General features: G+C 43.5%; 1 protein-coding gene across 2 annotated transcripts in view; it reads left to right on the plus strand.

The window, feature by feature from the left end:
* The window catches only part of LOC134454627 (transmembrane protein 255B), a 54,606-nt gene that overhangs the window by 16,126 nt on the left and 17,200 nt on the right, over nt 1-21,280 (plus strand). For both annotated transcript variants that reach the window (XM_063205733.1, XM_063205734.1), the window contains exons 4-7: nt 2,232-2,321; nt 8,617-8,697; nt 10,641-10,726; nt 13,082-13,241. In XM_063205733.1, the coding sequence (XP_063061803.1) occupies nt 2,232-2,321; nt 8,617-8,697; nt 10,641-10,726; nt 13,082-13,241 (417 nt within the window). The remainder of the gene's footprint in view (nt 1-2,231; nt 2,322-8,616; nt 8,698-10,640; nt 10,727-13,081; nt 13,242-21,280) is intronic.

Raw genomic sequence — 21,280 nt, forward strand, 5'->3', positions numbered from 1 at the left:
CGTGTGCGTGTGCGTGTGCGTTCGTGTGTCAGTCTGTGCATACGTCCACATGTGTGGATGCTTTGTGGGTGTATATGTAAGATAATTTGTGTGGGTGTTCAGGTGTCTATCGGTCTGGTGGTCGGCAGGGGGACAGAACTGTAAATGTGTCTTTGGAGGAGTCAAGTGATGACTGGCAGTACTAACAAGCCGCAGCACAGTCCCTTGTGAAAGCAAAGCTTTACTCTCGCTAACCCGCCGCCCTCACTTGACCCCCGACCCCTTCCCCTCCGTCCATATTTCATATAAGTCTTCGCTGCCCCCTTAAATCAGCTCTTGTTGCCGCTTCTGTTAACTGACCTTTTCCCCTGCACCCTCTTCTCCTTCGTCTTGCTCTCCCTTTTCATTCCTTTCCTGTCTGTGCATTCTCGCAGGTCATTTGCAGACGGGGCATAATTTGTCTCTTGACTGTTATCCCTTTTCATCTCGTATTTTCTCTTTTTTTTTGTGCATCTTCCGCGTTCTCACCCCCTTTTTCCTGCTGCCAAAACAAACCTCCAGGTCCCACGGTAGCTCCCATCTTCACACTTAGACTGTCTTTGATGTTCTCTTGATTGCTTTAGGGTCTTTGTGTTTTCATGTAATATTTCATGAAGATCACAATAGCGTTTGGAATGCGCCCACATCCAGATAAAACAGGTGCCGGACTAAACACGATCAAACAAAAAAGAGGAAGGTCCGCCGCACACTGTTGCTGCTCTCACACAACATTTCCACCAGTCTGGTCTTCGTCAGGTGTCACATTTTATGCATATCATGATATATTTGTATGAACTAATGACTGTACACTCTGACATCCTTGGCCAATGTGTGACCTTTTGTGTTTACTTTAGATGCCGTTTGCATAATGGCTTTGCGTTTTCTTTTTGAAGTCTTTTACTTTATTTTAGAGACATGCATAACAACAGCCACAAAAACAGAAAACAGAAGTAACAGAAATAGACATAACAACAGCTACAGAGCGGCAAACACATCCAATGTTTACTCAGTCATTTTTCAAAGAAGTGAGGGATCTTTTTGTTTATTTGATCTGTGTCTATTGTTTGTCCTCCACTTGTCTCTTCATCTTGTTATGATGGTTTATCGTCAGTTTGCTTTGTCTGTCTTCCTTGCTCTCGTGCTGTATTCTTCTTTCCCTTCATCTTCTTCTTCTTCTTCTTCGCATCTTTAATTCTCAGTGGAGAATTTTGGATTGGATTTATTTAAGTGGTGTATTGAGACTCCAGTGCAACCACCGTTACAATTACTTTTGCAACATGCTTAGTACTGGCTTGCACGCTCAATAAAACATGAGCACATTTGCACGCAGAGACAAAAATCCTCACATAGACACCTTAGTGCACAACAGTAATATGCTTTTACTTAGTGCACCATTCTTGGTGCAGATTTGTTAAATTAGGTCAAGGCTTTTTTCACATGCAGTCAATTTCATGTGCAGTAACTTTTCTCTGTGTTATCTCAACTTTTAGTGTCTGTGTTTGTAGGGGGTTGGTTGAGTAGTCACATGTGTGCTGCAGCATTTTACAACTGAACCCAACACTCTCACATTTACCGATATGATGGAGTTGGCCTAGAGTCGTCAAGTACGTATACAGTACTGCAAAATTAAAATTTCTTTAAAATAATGTATATTGCATTTGACAACTGGTAACAGACAACACAGTGTGAAACTGTGAGACCAATGTCTCTGGAACCATGTTGAGGGTGCTCATTCCATTCCACTCTGCCTCTATCTTGCTGTGTTTATTTCACACACATGGCTATTTCTTTAGTCCAGCGGTGAAGGGAAACACCAAAGGCATTAACACTCCCACTTGGGGGAATAGGGAAGGCCAGAACAAACACACAGGCACCCAGGCGCTCACACACACAGACACACACGAGAATTCAGACTGACAGACACACACACCCACACACACACACACACACACACACACACACACACACACACACACACACACACACACACACAAACACAGACACACACAGACACAGACACACACACACACACACACAAACATGCATGCTCTCTTGCGTACACACACGCACACGGATGAACGCAAAGCCATCAACAGCACATGAACATGCGGACACTTGGCCAGCAACAGAAATATAAACACATTTTTCTCACAGTTTTTCCCATTTCTCAGTGTTTTGGACTGACCCTCTTATTCCCTCTGTCTGTCGTACAGCTGGTGTCCTCCATCGTTTTCCTCAGTTTCGGCATCATGGCCTCTTTTATGTCTGTGGTGGTGGATGGAGTCTTCATCCTTCTCACTGTGGTGAGTATAATATGTGGTTTTATTAACTGATTAGTTGATCGATGGATTGATTGATTTATTAATTGATTGATTGATTGATTGAGGCTAATTTCAAACAGGTTAGAACAACAGCAACATCAATTTGACAACAGCTGACACAATGAAGATAGAAATCTCTTTTTAGATCGATAGATAGATCTATGGGAGATTGTTTAGAGCAGTGATAGCAAATGGAACAAAGATTTTGTTGAAGCGTTTCCTGTACCTGCGCCCAGATGTAAGCAATGTGAAGCGTGGGTGGAGGGGTTGAGTGTGGTCTTTATCATGGCGTACTATAAGCTAACATATACCATAAGATGTACGCCTTCTTGCGCAATCAAAAAAGCAGTGGGAAGAAGCAACGGTTTATGGTTCTCCCCTTGCGCAGGCCACAGGACACATTACCATTGACCATTATTTGTGATCAATCTGGCTCTCGCAGTTTATTCATTCATTCATTCATTCATTCATTCATTCATTCATTCATTCATTCATTCATTCATTACCTCCACCAAAGTTAATGACCCAAGGAACAAGTGATTAAATTCTGGTGGTGATCCGGATCACAAACCAGAACCAGGACCTTTTTAAAGATTCTTCATCATTGCTGGCCTGGCCTATAAATCTAGACACCCCTAGTGACCGCAAATTGAATTGCGGACCAGGGCAAAACATTCCACTTTCTAACTCCACAAAAGAAGGCAGAAAGAGACATAGTAACATGTTCTATCAAGCAGCTTCCTTGGTGGAGGTCTGCGCTCTCTGAGTCATTTGCTTTTAGCATTTAAATGATGTGTCCACCACTCCAAACAAGACTCAAAACTATTATGGTTCACTTCTAGGGCACACACAAGCCTTTTACCTAGAGTACAGTTTCCGTTTGGCCGCAGCAATAGTAAATCTTCTCAATCAAGATCCAGACCTTGTGATGTTATGGGTTTCTGTGTCTGTTGTGGGGAAGAGTGAGGGCTTGCCTTTGGATATGGAGATGCTCTGTATGACCCAAAACCATGTGAGTAGATGTATGACAAAAAGGTTGCAGGTTCAAATCCCAGCTTGGTAAATACTTCAGAGGAGCCAAGTGGAGAACCTTTTTGACCCCACGAGGTCATATTTGGAGACATGTAGCTATTAAAATTGATTACAGTGAGTCGGTGAAGCCAGTGTGAGAGCTGGGAAATGTGTGTGTTGCGTGTTGATACTGGCGTTGCCTTGTGTTTGCTCGAAAGCCGTGTGGAGATCCAAACGCCTCACCAGCACGTACATTGTTTAGTTCCCAAACTCTTTTGGCAGCAACTCTTCAGCTATACATATATTGCACTTCACCTGAACATTACCATGGTGTGAGGATTAAAATTCATACATATTTACAATAGGTTTTCATTCCGAAAGAAAACAGATTGCCATTAGCTTTTGGCACTAGTTTCTGACTTAAGAGCCAAGTCTTTCATTTTCTTTTCAAAGTGTTTTAATGTTGTATATGCTTATTTGGGAAGTTATTCAAAAAAGTGAAACTACAGTAATACTTATGCACGCTATCTTTTTAGGGCGGTTTCGTACCCGTCCCTTTCAACCAGACCCGAAGTGTGACACAGCATTTTCTGTGCATATGTAAACGATGAAGGGAGTATGTTATGTTAAAAAGTCTGCGGTACGGTTTGCTAATCGGCACATTGTTAACACAATTCACACCAGATTCTCTTTGCCCTTTTGAAGTCAGACGGCAAATGCCAACTACTATAGAAACGAAGTATTAAGAATTACACTTTTGCACTGAGTGGATAACAGAAGGCATGCAGTGGGTTGAAAGTTAATGCTCATGGCTATCTCTCAACTAAAACCTTGACATGATCAAATGCTGACTGTCAACTAACCGACCTGTTCTAATTAAAGAGGCACGAGGTAGGATGACGTCATTTGCACGTTGCCCGTGGCATGCCTGTCTCAAAATCTACACCGTAATGAAAAAATGCTGTTCAAATAAACTCGCTGTGAGACTGACTGTTTTTCATCCCGGAATGCCAGCAGTTGATACAAATCTGAATACGGTTTGTAAAGCGATGTTTTCAAATGATAAGTGTTTCCCACGACACTCCCTCAGACCGCGCTGCCAAATTTGCATGTGGGGTTTTCTGACAGCGGACCGTGGAAGTGATCACGAGAGCCATAGTTCACTTACTAAAGACTTGCATAAGCATTGGCTGACTCGGGACTGTGATTAATTAAACTTTTAATCCTACCTGGAGCCCCTTTAAAAAGAGAGGAGGACTATAGAAACTACTATAGAAACAAAGAAGTATTAAGAATGAAACTTTTGCTCAGAGTGGATAACAGAGGGCATGCAGTGGGTTGCGAGTTAATGCTCAAGGCTATCACTCAACTCAAACCTTGACTGTTTTCAACTAACCGACCTGTGTTCTCATTTAAAACAGCCCCAGAGGACCTGGCGGGCAGGTTAAACCACTTGCTACGGTTTCCTGGTCGAATGAAATGTTACTAGGTCACAACGGTGCAAAGTGCTCTGCAAGAGGGGTATGCTTGCTACTACCGTTAGACCCTTAATCTGACCCCATTCAATCCTAGATGATTGAAGAGAGAGTAGCAATAGGTACCTGTGGTGTGTAAACCCTAGTTGATTGTTTAGGTCCCTGTGTCCAGCCTGCCAAGCTCTTTTAAGGAACAACTGTCCCTGACTGAGAGGCCTTCGACTGCATAAAACCATATTCAAAAATATGTTTCTTTGCATGTAGTGTGAAAGTGTTTTTAATACCAATAAGAGTCCATTCTGTAGTACGGGGGCAGTCAGTGCAGTTCTGCTATATATAAGTGCTTTTGTATGCCTTGACTGAAGAGTTGTGTATGGACAGCAGGACTAGGAAGCAGAATCTATGGTATGTTGCCCAGTGGTAGCATAAATAAGTAGGGGCCCAAGAAAACTACGTTTGTGACATGCCATGTTCTTTTGTAAGCTATTCTTAGATTATCATCTTTAATTAGCTGGATTATAAAATAGCTATTGCAATATTACTATTGACTTTTAATACAGTTATAATAAATACTTCATATTTTACAAGAGTAATGGAATGGTCTGTGTGTCTGTGTGTGTGGAAGGGGGTGGGGGTTGCTTGTGTGTTTTATTTGTACGTAGCCCAAGGGAGTTCAGCAGATGGTTTTGGCCAAACCATGAGAACACATGTTTGCTAATATGCCAAGGTGTTTATAGTCGGGGATATGAGTTGCTCCCTGATTCTGCATGTTTTATAGGTGTGATTTATTGGCAGAACAATGCCAGAAAGACATCGAATCCTAATCATTATGGCCTCTAAAAAAGGACAGAGATTGCTTGAAGTTGTGTGCCCAAAGGCGATTACAGATGTTCTGACTATCATGGAATTGCATTTTGAATGTTGAAGTTCAAATGTATTATCCTTCCACATGCCGCAGTTGTAAAGGGATGTGAATTTTTTTTCCATTATCATAATGCAGACTATGAACTGCTGCATTGTACATTGTATGATTGTGTGGTATGGAGAAGTGTAAGGCCAGCCGCACACTGGCTCCGACAGCACTGAGGCGCACTTTTGCCTCCGACAGAATTCGGACCCCCAAACCAAATTTCACAGGAACATTGCATCGATAGTCAATGGGCGGCGCCGACAAAATAGAACTTGTCTCTAATTGCTATCCGACATCGGTGAATGTCCGCGGACCTCTGCGCCAGTGTGCGTGGTTCTATTGAAAACAATGGAATTGAATTTTAGCTGAGCAGTGCGCAGCACCGGTGTGCGGAAGCCCTAAGGGTCATGGCCGGAGCAAGATAGCTAGACTCTAACCAGACCCTTGTGTATTTCTGCTGAACTTCGTGAGCTCACACGAGGGTCTGGAGGACCTTCGGATTCGCCCTGCTCCCAAACCAAAATGCAGAAAAAACAATTTTCAGAGTGTTTTTCAGATGTGACATACCAGTAGTCACACTTTAAATGCAGTGAAGGGGGAAAATAAGTGAAAGGGAACAGTTGTTTCAGCAACAGCGCATGGGCTCCCTCATCGACAATGATTCTGTAATTCCAGTGTACCAGTTTATGATTATTGAACATTAAGAAGAATATTCGATAGTTGACTGAATTTCTGAATACTCAATCATCTTGGTATTACCAAAGATTTTGTAGCTTCTAACATTTTCACTGTCTCTGGTATTAGTTTTGAAGAGTGCTAATTGAACGAGCAATCATTTGTTAAGTGGCAGCTTTTATGAGTTTAAACAGCAAGGATGACGTTGAACTAGTCAAAGGAAACATGCAAGTCGACCCAAAACAAGAGCCCTAAATGGATATCTTCACAAAAGTATCCATATATGTTTAAACAGGGCCTAACTTGAGCAGTAATCCTCAGCTCAAGGTAGGCTATTTGCTTGTTTGTGCGTTCTGTTGGGGGGAGCCTCTTCCCCACCTTTGTGAAGAGTTCATCCTCCATCACTGACACCCCATACAAGCAACACAGTCGACACAGCCTCTTTCCAACTCTTCAAGTTCTGACTACCATTGACTAGACTGTGAATTTTGACGTTGAAGGAAATACCTGCCACATCGCATGTTGACTAAGTGACCTAAACCTAGACCTTTCCCTGAGCCTAACTGTCAGTGGAGTTATGCTGCCTCAAAGGGGCGTTTTTGAATCTTATGTCACATTTTGACTCCAAGGGCATACCTTAGATGTCAAAAAATGCAGTCTGGTCAAAGGAAGTCAGAAATTGACGAGTTGGGATGATACACTGTAGTTTTAGTCGCACATGTGACTCTATAGGCCTTTACGTCAGTTACTATTTTGAGGGTTTGCGTGATATGTAGGTGTGTGGATCTTGTTATAAATTGTGCTAAAACAAATGGTGTTTTACAGGTGTTTTACAAGTTATGAGAACACACGTCTCTTAATATGGCAAGCTGTTTATGGCTGGGGATATGAGTTGCTCCGTCAACCTTTATGTTTAACAACAACAGGTCTGAGCGCCAAAAAGAAATCCTAGCCAATTATTATGGGCTATAAAATCAAACATAGGTGGCTGAATCGCGATTACGGGAATGTGAGAGCTGCAATAAATGTTCAAAACACTAAGCGCCAATTGCAAAATAATAATAATAATGTGTGTTTACACCACATTATATTGGGTTGCACTGCACTTTCTAGCCTTTCTATAGTTCCCAGGTGGCTATAAAGACTGTACCTCAGAGTACAGGTGCACTGAAAATATTATGGGGGTCAATACTGTTTATTTACAGCGGTGCCATAGAAGAGTTGTTCTTAAAGGAACAGTCCACCGTGTTTCGATAATAAAGTGTGTTCTTCTCTGACCTGAGATGAGTTCCTCCCGACCTGCCTCATCTTCGAACGGGCCCCCAGTCAGCAGCGTGCGTGGCCCAAACTCGTGGCTCAGCTTTGCCGACCGACATCATTCGGTGCCTTAAAGGGACACTGTGTGAGATTTTTAGTTGTTTATTTCCAGAATTAATGCTGCCCATTCACTAATGTTCCCTTTTTCATGAATACTTACCACCAGCATCAAAATCCAAGTATTCATTATGACTGGAAAAAATGCACTTTTCATACATGAAAAGGGGGATCTTCTCCATTGTCCGCCATTTTGAATTTCTAAAAATAGCCATTTTTAGCTACAAAAATGACTGTACTTGGACCATACTAGAAAATATTTGTTTAATACTTAGTAAACTTTCATGTAAAGATCAAATTTGGCAATAGGCAGCCCAATTTCAATAAGCAGCATAGTTGCAGTACCTTTTTTGACCATTTCCTGCACAGTGTCCCTTTAAGTTAGAAGTGACCAAATTGTTCCACGTGTTCCCTATTTAAACATCCCTGCACCACTAGTAAATCGATTCAAAAGTTGTTGCACAAAATGAAACGTGCTGATTTCCTCCCTAGATAAAGAAATTGCACTGTAATGACAGGCGTAGTAACACATTCGGAGTAGTTCGTACTTCGTACTTCGATGCATTGATACCTTCACTCCTAGTCCTCATGCACGAAGGGAGAGGAGGAGGGGGGATGGGGGGTGCGAGGCAGGTCGGTAGGAGCTCATCTCAGGTCAGGGAGGAGCACACTTAATTATTGATGCTTTAAGGGAAAAAATGTTTAGAACCACTACCATAGACTCACCTTATTCAAAGAACAGTTGAGGCAATAGTTTGTTTCTCTCTCTCTCTCTCTCTCTCTCTCTCTCTCGCTGTACCCTTTTTAATATCTTTTCTCATCCTTTGTTTAGGACATACGGCCACTGAAAGCGGGGAGGTGTCAGTTCTACACCAGTGGCAGCAGTTACATCTACGAGAACTACTATGCAGAGGTAAGTCATATTAATTACAGCAGGTACTTACCCAAGCTTATTGACTTGTTATTCTACACAACTACTCAACTACTCAACTAGTCAACTACTCAAGTAGTCAACTGCTACACAACTAATCATCTACTCCAGTGGTTCTTAACCTGGGGTGCGGGCACCCCCTGGGGGTGCGCCAGAGATTCCAGGGGGTGCACAGAATTTTGTTTGTGTAGAGGTTGTGACCAAAATTACACTAGCAAACATTATAATTAGGTCAGATTAAGTCCAAATTAAACAAGTTTTTGTCCCCATTTGAAGTCATTCAGGTATTGATTCATGTCTCAAGCGAGAATCATTGTAATTAATCACTCATTTATCATTTTTTAGTGCATACACATGTAGAAGTTTGTGTTGGGGGTGCGCGGCTTGTCCTCGGCACAGTTAAGGGGGTGCGCTAAAAAAAAAAGGTTAAGAACCACTGATCTACACAACCAGTCAACTACTCAACATGAGGAAATAGTTTTTATATAATAGCATAAAAAACATCAGCAGGCGCACATTTTATTTGCCTTACAAGCATTTAAAGAGGTTTCCATTCCAGCTGTACATATTCCCATATCTAGATATCCATTTTAATGATGACTCATTAATTTCCTGAGACTGACAACTTGAGAACATCTGGATCAAAATCTGCCGTTAAAGCCCAACTTGAAAAGGGCTCTCATTACTGGCCCTTGTACTTTTATATCAACATGAGGTTTTCACCTCTCTGCCCATCAATGGTGATAAAACGCAATACAATGATATGAACGCAGCTAGCACTGGATGGACTCAAATGGAAATTTGACATAGACATAGGCCCATGAAAAAATAGGTCTCTATCTGTGAGTGTAGCCAACCATTGTAAGTCTAATTTCCCCTGCCTGTGGCCCTCCCTTGGCTCCAGCATTAACTACAACATCCATCTCTTTGATTTATTTTAAAGCTGCTTTTAAAAAGGTGTTCATTTTTTAAAAAGCTTGACAACCATGAGGTGTGTTTTAAGTTTGTAGTGATGCCTTTGGGATCCTCATTACATTATTCTTGGGAGGTTGAGGGACATCCAGATGACTTTGTCCCTTTGTGCCTGGCCAAAGCTGTCTGGCAGCCGCCCTGATGGTAGGGGTCGTCGTGACTAATGATCATTCCACACCAACCCGATGCCTGACAATTGGGCGTCAGGAGGACTCATATGAGGAGACTCGGGAGGAAATTGCCTTTATGTGTCTCGGTACGTTGGAGGGGGACAGTTGGAGGACAGTGGAGCCTGTGGGACATTTTCAACATGCTCAGTTGGGTTGAGAAGCCCATTTTCCTGAGAAGCCCATTTTCCTCGCCTTTCTAAGAACCCGTGATGAAGAGAGGGAGGACAGGGAGGACTTGAAAACATGACCACAGTGTTTCAGCTGCAAGCTCACAACGGTGGAAGTTGCAAAAAGACTAATCATTCCAGCATCACCTAGGGGGAGTCGATCTAATGCGTTTGGCAAAAATAATTGTGGCCAATCAAGACTGTCAAGGGACAGCCGGACAACTTCCTGATCTTAGTTGCAAGTCTGCTTGCGTCTTTCTGGTGTTGGGTGGAAAAATCTGTGTTTCGGATTGTTGGCCCTCCACAGGTACCCTGCCAGGGATTTCAGGACAGTTGGCAGAGGTTGGGGTTACAGGCTGGGGTGTGGGTGGCCTTTGTGCTGCCATGGGTGTTACGCTAGGGACACATAACAGGCGAAACGAACGAGGTGAAGAGAGGCGAAATTCAGTGTTCCAATAGTGTGTGTGTGTGTGTGTGTGTGTGTGTGTGTGTGTGTGTGTGTGTGTGTGTGTGTGTGTGTGTGTGTGTGTGTGTGTGTGTGTGTGTGTGTGCATGCGTGCACATGTGTGTATGTGTGTGTGTGTCACTGGTGTTCATGCCCTCTGTGTCTCCACAGGTGCCCTGTCAGGGACTGAAGGAGACGTGCAGCATGAGGGTACGCAGTGGCACCTGCTACTGCTGTGATCTCTACGACTGCGCCAAGTGAGTTAACTATGTATGCTCTCCTTCAAGTCAGCCAGTCACTGTCATATGCAGTATTGGGAGGAGCAACCCTAATCGTCATCTATCACCTCTCTCTCTCTCTCTCTCTCTCTCTCTCTCTCTCTCTCTCTCTCTCTCTCTCTCTCTCTCTCTCTCTCTCTCTGTCTCTCTCTCTCTCTGTCTCTCTCTCTCTCTCTCTCTCTCTCTCGCTCTCTCTCGCGCTCTCTCTCTCGCTCTCTCGCTCTCTCTCTCTCTCTCTCTCTCTCTCTCTCTCTCTATGTCTTTCATACACACACACACACATTCCCTCTTCCCCTCCCTTTCTCCCTCCCTCTTCATATCACGTTCCTTACTATTTCCTATGTGTCATTTTCTACTATCTTCATAACTTCTCTTTTGTGAAAACGAGAAATTTTGAATCATGTTTATCCCCTCTTAGATTTAAGCAATAAGCCACGAGAGGCCGTGGGTTATGCTCGATTGATAACGGCCAAGGCGAGTGGGGCACGACGTGAAGCGGAGTGCCGTATATCTTACACTGTTACACTTCATCGCTGACCAAATTTCTTTTAAAATGCTTTAATAACAATTAATTTGATCCGCGACAAGTTGAGGAAGTGATTGTGGTTACCCCGGCAACGTTACTCGGCGTGCGTCCTCGCACTGCCAGACACACACTTAGCTACAAAAACTCAGCAAGGGGCGATAAACATCGCAGGAATGAAATGTCTTTGCAATCACACTGATACCCCAACCACAGATGGTGCAAAGATGTGCTCCTCTTTCAGACTCCCTACCCCAACAGCAACATATTCTCATTACCGATGTAGATGCGCTTGGTCTAACTTAGACGCGCATAGAATCTTCAGTTGGAAGGTGTAGGTTTACGCTCGATTGACCACAGCTATCAGCCAATCAGAATCGAGAACCGGACAGCACAGTGTTAGATTTAATTTTAGATTTCTATTTTAGATTTAAAAAAGGACAATTTCCAAAAAAGGACAATGGACAACGAACCCCTAAAAAAATTACACAGGGGCCCCTTAAAGCTCTTGGTCTTACGGTATATTGCGCAATGACCTCGCAGCGGTTAACATACATTCACTGCAGGCCTTTAAGGTTACTCAGACTATACATACCACAATCTTACAGTACCCCATATGATTGCGTCCACACTCCCCCGGTCTCCTTCAGAAACAGCTATGAAATAGTAATAGACTTTGGCACGTGGCGCTGTTATTCGAAACGCATGTTAAACCTGCAAAAACAGCCGATTTACGGTGTGTCATGGCTTGTTACTGGAACTTGAGTATTTCAAAGGAAGGGAGGCCCTTCTCATAACAGAGTACATGAAAGCGCCCTTATCTCTGTAAATTTTCCTCCACTGACACGGGTCAGCACCAATCATGTCCTATATAGTGGACACCAATAAGTCAATGTGTGTGGGTGGGTTAATGTGTGGGTTGGTGTGGGTGAGAGCGCGGACGGGTGGGTTTTGTTTTTGTGTGTGTGTGTGTCTGTGTGTTCAAAGCAATATATAGAATGAATTGGCAGGTCTTCAGAAAGCATGCAACTCTAAAATCCACACAAATCACATAGTGAAGACGTGCCCCCCTCCTGATATCCTCCAATTGTGGTGCCTGCAACGGAATGGTGTCACTGAATTATGGGGCCAAGCTGAAAAGAAACAGACGACCACCAACTGTCAATGAAAAGAAAGAAACCAAAAGCCAAAATACAGTTTGTATGTCATGAAACGCTATGAAACTTCAATACCACCCGGTTTGCGATCCTCCTCTGACTGCCAGAGAACTCTGCGCCAACTAAATTGCGTCCAGTACATGCATGTTACAGAACAACCACAGCTTGATTGGCAAATCTGTCGCTACCAATTAAACAATGCACATGCACGGTACATGCACAGACAGCTCAACCACAGCATGTCCCTCTGCACTTGGACAGGCTGGTTTCGTGCAACGTCCTCATATACAGTGCCATGTGCTAGGGCGGTCCCCTCTTTTACTTTGAACAGAATGTCATGGCCAAGTTTAATCATAGCAATAGCAAGGATTTTATAACAGTGAATTCATGCCACAATGTACCAGTAAAATCGCTTTGAGCATTAACATCATGCACCACATTACACATATTGCATAGACATTACATTATAATGAAGCATTAGATGGTGGATGAAACTGAGATTATTTTTTTTTAACAATGAAACCGAAGAAACTTGAGTTTGTCTACTAATGGTTAGTTTGCACTTTGTTACTGCACTTTTTCCCCACAAAGGTGCCCTTTAACTACCCTTTTTTTCTACTTACTGTAAGTGTTTGTCTTTCTCATGTGTTCCAGTGGCGGTTACCTGAATACCTACTACGAGTTTGTGGGGGTGCAGAGCTGCCAGGACGTGCTGTCCCTGTACGTCTGCATGTGGCTGCTGACCTGTCTCAACGTGCTAGCCTTCGTGCTAGCCATCATGGCCACCGCCGTCCTGGGAAGCATCAAGGACCTGGTGAGTGGCACACGTACACATGGTGCGATTTGTCGGAAAACCAGAAGGAGGGATATGTCTAAGATTTTAAGCAATATCAATGGAATTACATTAAACTGTGATTACAGTTATGTGTAAAAAGTGGCGATATCAAAACCAGAAGAGGGGACAATCTCCCCATCCCCCCCTACAAATCGCACCCTGCACGTACACATAGCAATGATACACTGTAAAACATTGCAAGCCATTTAAACGTAAAATGGTAAGTTAAGTTGCTGCCTTAAGTTTGTAAGTTAGCTCAACTTGAGGCTCAACTCAACTTGAGGCTTTCTCAAGTTGAGTTAACTTACAAATTTAAGGCAGCAGGGTATGGCAAATGACTTCTTAACAGTTAACTGGTTGCAATATTTTACAGTGCAGGCCCAAACGTTGTCACTGAATTTAAACAACCTCATGTGTGACGCTTCAATTGGTTCTGTTGAGTGCACAGCAGTGAAAAAAGGGGTTATTTTGTTTGGGGAGGCAAGAATGGATGAGTAAAATCTTCAGCCAACCGTTTATCATTTCGTACAGTTCTTCAGCCAAGCAGAGCAAGTGGTGTGTGTCATTGTAAAACTTTTACTGGTGAAAAGAAACCGCTCTCATATCTCTTGAAGCTGCTTGTGGAGGTTTATGTGGATAGCACATACCCTCAATTGTGTTTGATTTACTTCTATGTACAGACAGATAGAAGATAGAAAGATAAAATTGTAATCGTCATGCTATTAAGCGCCATGTTGGTGTGTGGATTTAAAAAAACAACAACAACAGACAGTAAAATGCCAGGGGTGCAGCTAACCATGTTGCCGATGCCAGTACACACTTTGGGAATGGTAGTCTTCTGGCATTACAACTCTTAGGGGTTTGTGGCATGGATGTGTTTTTCCGTAGTTTTTATAGTGCGTGCCCACTTGAATAATTACTTGTTACTTGTTAATTGCAAAATACCAAAACTGTGGATGGAGTTTCATAGAGCAATTGCAGAAGTTACAGTGCGGTCGGTCGTTAACATATGCAAGCGCACTCTTGAGAAAAGAAGTCTTCTTGTTTTATAGCTGATGTATTTTGCTTTTATGTGTGGACATTAAAGTATATGTGAAGGCTAAGTGCATTTTAATTGAAATCTGCTGCTCATTTACTGTTCAAGTGGAGACTTGACATGTTTAAGGATCCTCTGTGCATACGTTTTATGGCTTGAACAGTTCACTATAGTGTTTGAAAATGGGAGTGAAGATGTGCTCTCAGCAGGTATGTCATAATCAGAACGTATGTATTGTAACATTGAACGTGTGTACGCGCAAAGAAGGCGTTTTCAACTAGCGTAGGCCTACTATATCTAGCAAACCATGATTATGACATACCTTTTGAGAGCACCTCGGTGTGCTTGTGTGTTTGTGTGTGTGTGTGTGTGTGTGTGTGTGTGTTTGTGTGTGTGTGTGTGTGTGTGTGTGTGTGTGTGTGTGTGTGTGTGTGTGTGTGTGTGTGTGTGTGTGTGTGTGTGTGTGTGTGTGTGTGTGCCCGTGTGTGTACACTATGCCCTGCATCAAGATGGCAGGCTCCCTTGTTAATAGTGTGTAAATAGCTGCCTGGTGAAAACCCTTACAAGACATCTGGCCCGGCGCCACTCAGCCTTTTCCCACACCTCATCTTCCTTTATGACTCCCTCTTTACAATAATGGATGGGATTTTCATAGGATTTTCAACATATCCCCCCTTCTGGTTTTCCAAATCTGCACCCTGTGTGTGTGTGTGTGTGTGTGTGTGTGTGTGTGTGTGTGTGTGTGTGTGTGTGTGTGTGTGTGTGTGTGTGTGTGTGTGTGTGTGTGTGTGTGTGTCTATGTGTCTATGTGTCTGTGTGCATACGTCAGTGCGTGTCGTACGTGTACGTGTGCATGCGTGTGTCTGTGAGAGAGAGAGCTAGATAGACCGTGTCTTTGTGCACAGTAGGTCAACAACAGCATTAGACTTTAGAGATCTACTGTTGTGAAAGCAATCTGGACGGATTGCTTAAGTGCTCCCAGAAGAAGCCTACAGTACATTTCACCAAACTGCACAACAAGGACTATCCTGCCAGGAAGTAGCCATAAAGAGTCCCATGTACACCCTTTACACCCATTAGCTTGGGGTGGCAACCGCAGGTCAGAAGGACACAGCGAGGACAAGATCACATGCACAGAGTAGTTACATGCACAGAGTAGTCTGGCTTCCAATGGAATATTGTCCGTTTATTACACAATAGTTAGAGCTGGTCAAATTATTGGACAATTGGACGAAACATGGATTCCACATTCCAATTCTATGGATTCCATATTCTTTGGACTCCATTGAAAAGAGCGGCCAGTATTACACCATGGCATTCAATGAGGAAGCAAAGAAAATAAATAAAATGATAATGAACCCATTTGAGTGCACCAGAGAGAATATAAGAGGAGTGATGTATGAAGAGCCTGGTAATCCCCACTGCCCAGTGGCCTCCAGGGCTTGACACTGGCACCTGTCAACCGGCCAAATGCTGGTAAAAACTTGGTTGTGGCTAGTAACAATTTCAGTGTCACTAGCCAATTTGGCAGGTAGCTTATTCTATGGCATGACATATCAGAATAGTGTATATTCTGCACTTTGCTCCTTGTGTATCAATTATTAGGGGCCAAGCAGCGAAGCTGGCGAAGGCCCCTATAGAGTTAGTAGGTTTTCTTCATTATTATTAGGGGCCAAGCAGCGAAGCTGGCGAAGGCCCCTAGTGTTTTAGTTCCCTCATTGACTCCAGTCAAAATTCTTCTCCCTCTGCAAGTCTATGGCAGCCCATAGAACCGTACATAGGAAAGTTGTGAAAATTGGCACACATATTCGAGGCAGCATCAACATTACCCGCAGCGATTTATAGGTCCCCAGCCCCAACGCTCTAGCGCCACCAGCAGGTCAAAGTTGCAGGTACATTTCTGCTTGTAACTTTTGAACCGCTGGTCCAATTTTCAAAAATTTGGTATCCCTGGAATCCTTGGCCCAGGACAAATCCGAGAACTAGTGATGATATTGTACCCTGCGTGTATAGTTTTCCCGCAATTTTGAATTTTGTAAAATTCAATAAAAATGCTATTTTTTTCGCACTTTTTGATCAATTCGCCCGAAACTTGGTACATAGTATCTCTGGACTGAGCTACACATGGGGTCTCAAGGAATATTGGATATCTTTTATCGTTTAGCCGTGACAGCCAATCAAAATTGTCGTAAAAGTGGCAAAACAGGAAGTGAGGTCATATCTCAGTAACCATTTTTCGAATTAGGCTAGGATTCTTTACACACACAGAAGTCCATCCCATGACCCACCACAAAAAAAAATCAAATCCCCAGCTCAAACTCTGTAGCGCCACCAGCAGGTCAAATTTGTAGTTACATTTTTGCCTGTATCTTTTGAACCGTACTCCCAATTTTCAAAATATTGGTACACAGGTCATCTTCACACTATGTTGCACCCAGGTATGGATTTTCGTAACGATTGAAAAAACTATCAGCTCACAGCAGCCATTCAAAATTGTGGAAAGAATGGAGGGATTTTTCTCATCTCTGTCCCCTTTGCCAACGGCACCTGCGCACGTTCACTGACACCATTCTCAGCAGGGGGTCTCTGGACACACAAGAGACGAGAGCTTAGGTGTGTGCGTAGTTCTGCTATTGCTCTAGTGTCAACCAAAGCCCCACTGCCCCAGCCCCTGCACATACCCCCCCCACCCCCCACCCCCCACACACAGACAGAGGGAGAGGGAGAGGGAGGGGGAGGGGGAGAGAGAGGGAAGGAGAGAGAGAGAGAGAGAGAGAGAGAGAGAGAGAGAGAGAGAGAGAGAGAGAGAGAGAGAGAGAGAGAGAGACCATTGTTGTTCTCTCGGTTCCTCTGTCTCTCACACACACACACACACACACACACACACACACACACACACACACACACACACACACACACACACACACACACACGTTACTTCTATGTACACCAATTCCTCAGACCAGTCTCTCAAAAGGCTGGCCAACATTACATTGCAGCCTATAGGATTCTTATGTTTAGGATTTCAAAGACCATATCTATTTTCAGTAGGCTCCTGATTCTTTTCCATAATATTGTATGTCATATAAACAATTTTACTAAATAGAATGATCACAGAGGATTATAATTGCTGTCCAAAAAGCAAGCCTCTCAAGTATAGAAATTACTTGCTGATATTTTAAAGACTAATTTGAGAGGGAATGGAAATGTGTTACTCAATATAAATCAAGGGCAGCACAGGCCCTGCCGTGGCCAACCGGTAGGGCACTCGTCTATCATGCGGCTGACCCGGGTTTGATTCCCAGCCCAGGTCCTTTGCCGACCCTCCCCGTCTCTCTCCCCATTTTCCCCTCCAAGGAATGCACCCCAACATTGGCGAGATTTGGGCCAAAGGGGGAGCTACAGTTCCTTCTGTTGCCGTGGCAACTTTGCCAAGTTTACTGCTTGGCCCCGCATTGCTGCTTGCAGCTATATTTAGGGCCCGAGCACCGTAGGGCGCGAGGCCCTATTGTTCTTGCTCGGATTATTATTATTATTATTATTATTTTTTTTTTTCTTCTTTTTGCTCGTTGTTCGGGTCCGCCATTTTGTCTGAGAAGCATTTGGTGGGACGCAATTCGGCACGGTGGTCGGAAATGTGCGCCGCTACTCAGAACCGGATTAATAGGTCCTCACTCCCAACCCTCTAGCGCCACCAGCAGGTCAAAATTTCTGGAACATTTCTGCTTGTAACTTTTGAACCGCTGGGCCAATTTTCAAAAACTTGGTATCCCTGGAATCCTTGGGCCGAGACGAAACCAACGCACCCAATGACGTCATTTTCCGCCTGGATAGTTTTCCCGCCATTTTGAATTTTGTGAAAATCAATAAAAATGCTATTTTTCCCGCAATTTTTGACCAATTCGCCCGAAACTTAGTATAAAGTATCCCTTGACTGAGCTACACATAGGGTCTCAAGGAATATTGGATATCTTTTATCGTTTAGCCGTGACAGCCAATCAGAAACGGCCTAAAACTCGCCAAACAGGAAGTGAAGTCATATCTTGGGAACCCATCGCCACAATGTTCTCTAAATTGTCACAGACATTTCTGTCCATACCATGACCCACCACAAAAAAATTCAGGTCGCTTGCTCAAACTCTCTAGCGCCACCAGCTGGTCAAAGTTTTACATACATATCTGCCAGTAACTTTTGAACCGCACGCTCAATTTTCAATCTGGCGGTACCGTTGAAATCCTTGGGCCAAGACGAATCCAACGCACCCTATGACATCGTATCCGTAGTTTCAGAATGTCCATCATTTTGGATTTAGTGAAAATCAATTAAAATGATCCTCATCCTTCAAATTTGATCGGATATTCACATTGTTCTGGTCTAGCACTTTGTCTGAGAAGCATTTGGTGGTACGCCCTTTTGCAAAGTGGTTGGACATGCCGACCGCTATTCAGAACCAAATTTTTAGGTCCCCACCCCCAACCCTCTAGCGCCACCAGCAGGCCAAAGTTTCAGGTACATTTCTGCTTGTAACTTTTGAACCGCTGGGCCAATTTTAAAGTACTTGGTACCACTGGAATCCTTGGGCCGAGACGAATCCAACGCACCCTATGACGTTATTGTCCGCTAGGATGATTTTCCCGCCATTTTGAATTTTGTGAAAATCAATAAAAATGTTATTTTTCCCACAATTTTTGACCAATTCGCCCGAAACTTGGTATATAGTATCTCTGGACTTAGCTACACATGGGGTCCCAAAGAATATTGGATATAATTTATCGTTTAGCCGTGAGAGCCAATCAAAAACGGACTAAAAGTCGCATAAAACCCGCCAAACAGGAAGTGAAGTCATATCTTGGGAACCCATCGTCACAATGTTCTCTAAATTGTCAGAGACATTTCCGTCAATATCATGACCGACCACAAAAAAATTCAGGTCGCTAGCTCAAACTCTCTAGCGCCACCAGCAGGTCAAAGTTTTAGCTACATTTCTAGCTATAACTTTTTAACCGCACGCTCAATTTTAAATCCAGGGGTAGCGTTGAAATCCTTGGGCCAAGACGAATCCAACGAACCCTATGACATCATATCCGCCATTATAGAATGTCCGCCATTTTGGATTAAGTTGCCATACAGGAAGTGACGTCATATCTTGGGAACCCATGGTCAGAACCATCTGTAAATTGTAACAGACATCCTTGACCATCCCATGACCCCCCACAAGAAATATCAGGTCGATAGCTCAAACACTCTAGCGCCACCAGCAGTTCAAAGTTCAAAGTCACCACCCAACAGCAGGCCAAAGTTTTAGCTACATTTCTGCCAGTAACTTTTGAACCGCATGCTCAATTTTAAATCTGGTGGTAGCGTTGAAATCCTTGGGCCAAGACGAATCCAACGAACCCCATGGCATCATACCCGCATTTTCAGAATGTCCGCCATTTTGGATTTGGTGAAAATCGATAACGTGCTCCTAATCCTTCAAATTTGGTCTGATTTTCTCAAAACTTGATACATATGATTTCAGGAGCACTCTGAAGAGATTTGTAAAAAGGTTTCATTACATTTTGTACGGTTTGGCCATGACAGCCAATCATGCTGGCATATATATGATTGCAGTGGCTACCAGGTGCCGTGCCACCATGTTTTAGGCGAATGAATTGCTATAAATGTGGAAATTAAAACATTTTGCATGTGTCTATATGATTGAAATGGCAATGCAAAGGGATACAGAGAGGGGAAGTGGACAAGATAGCGGTGCTAAGACAATGACGCCTTCTCCTTCCTCATACCTGTCAGAAAATTGTTACGCTTCATCCGTTTTTCACAGGTAGGGGTGTATTAGGGCAGGGCGATGTGCCATGCCCCCCGGGCCGCAGGTGCGAGGGCCCGCCAAGGCTGCTCGCAGCTTTAATTTATCTTCTTGCTCGTTGTTCGGGCCCGCCATTTTGTCTGAGAAGCACTTGGTCGCATGCCGCTTTGCACAGTGATCCGAAATGTGCGCCGCTACTCAGAACCGGAAGCCCTGATCCGGATTGGTCCCGGGCACAGAATAGCGCCCCCTATTGCATTGAAGTTCCTGGCTGACATATAGTTTGTCGTTGGGCCACGAAAAAAAATACGCATATGTATCTCACTAAACCAAACAAAATTGCAATGCCAACCCATTAGCCCCACCCAACAGGAAGTGAGATAATTAGGGGCCAAGCAGCGCAGCAACACTCAATAAAAACGCTATTCCTCCCTCAATTTTTGAGCAATCTTTCAGAAAGTCGGTATATAGCATCTCTGAAATGAGCTTCACAAAACTTATCGAGTGGATTTTGCTGTAATCTTTTCGTTTCACCGTGACAGCCAATCAAAAACGGCCTAAAGGTCGCCAAACATGAAGTGAAGTCTTATCTTGGGAAACCATGGTCACAATTTTCTGTAAATTGTCACAGACATTTCTGTCTGTCCCATGATCCACCAAAATAAACTTCAGCTTGCTAGCTTAAACTCTCTAGCGCCACCAGCTGGTCAAATCAATAAAAAAGCTACTCCTCCCTCAATTTTTGATCAATCTTTCTGAAAGTCGGTATATAGCATCTCTAGACTGAGCCTCACATAACCTCTCTAGTGGATTTTGCTGTTATCTTTTCATTTGGCTGTGACAGCCAATCAAAAACGGCCTAAAAGTCGCCAAACAGGAAGTGAAGCTATATCTTGAAAACCCATGGACAGAATCTCCAGCAAATTGTCTCAAACATTCTTGTCTATCCCATTACCCTCCTCAAGAAATATCAGGTCTCCAGCTCAATCCCTCTAGCGCCACCAGCAGGTCAAAGTTAGGGTCGGTATAAAGTACCTGCTACAGACTCCAAATTTTTTGGTGGTGTGTATCTCATTAAGACAAACAAAAAAGTCAATGGGTTGTCATGGCCACACCCAACAGGAAGTGAGATAATTAGGGGCCAAGCAGCGCAGCGAAAATCAATAAAAACGCTA

Source organism: Engraulis encrasicolus, chromosome 8 (assembly GCF_034702125.1).
Source record: "Engraulis encrasicolus isolate BLACKSEA-1 chromosome 8, IST_EnEncr_1.0, whole genome shotgun sequence".
NCBI classification, from domain to species: domain Eukaryota; kingdom Metazoa; phylum Chordata; class Actinopteri; order Clupeiformes; family Engraulidae; genus Engraulis; species Engraulis encrasicolus.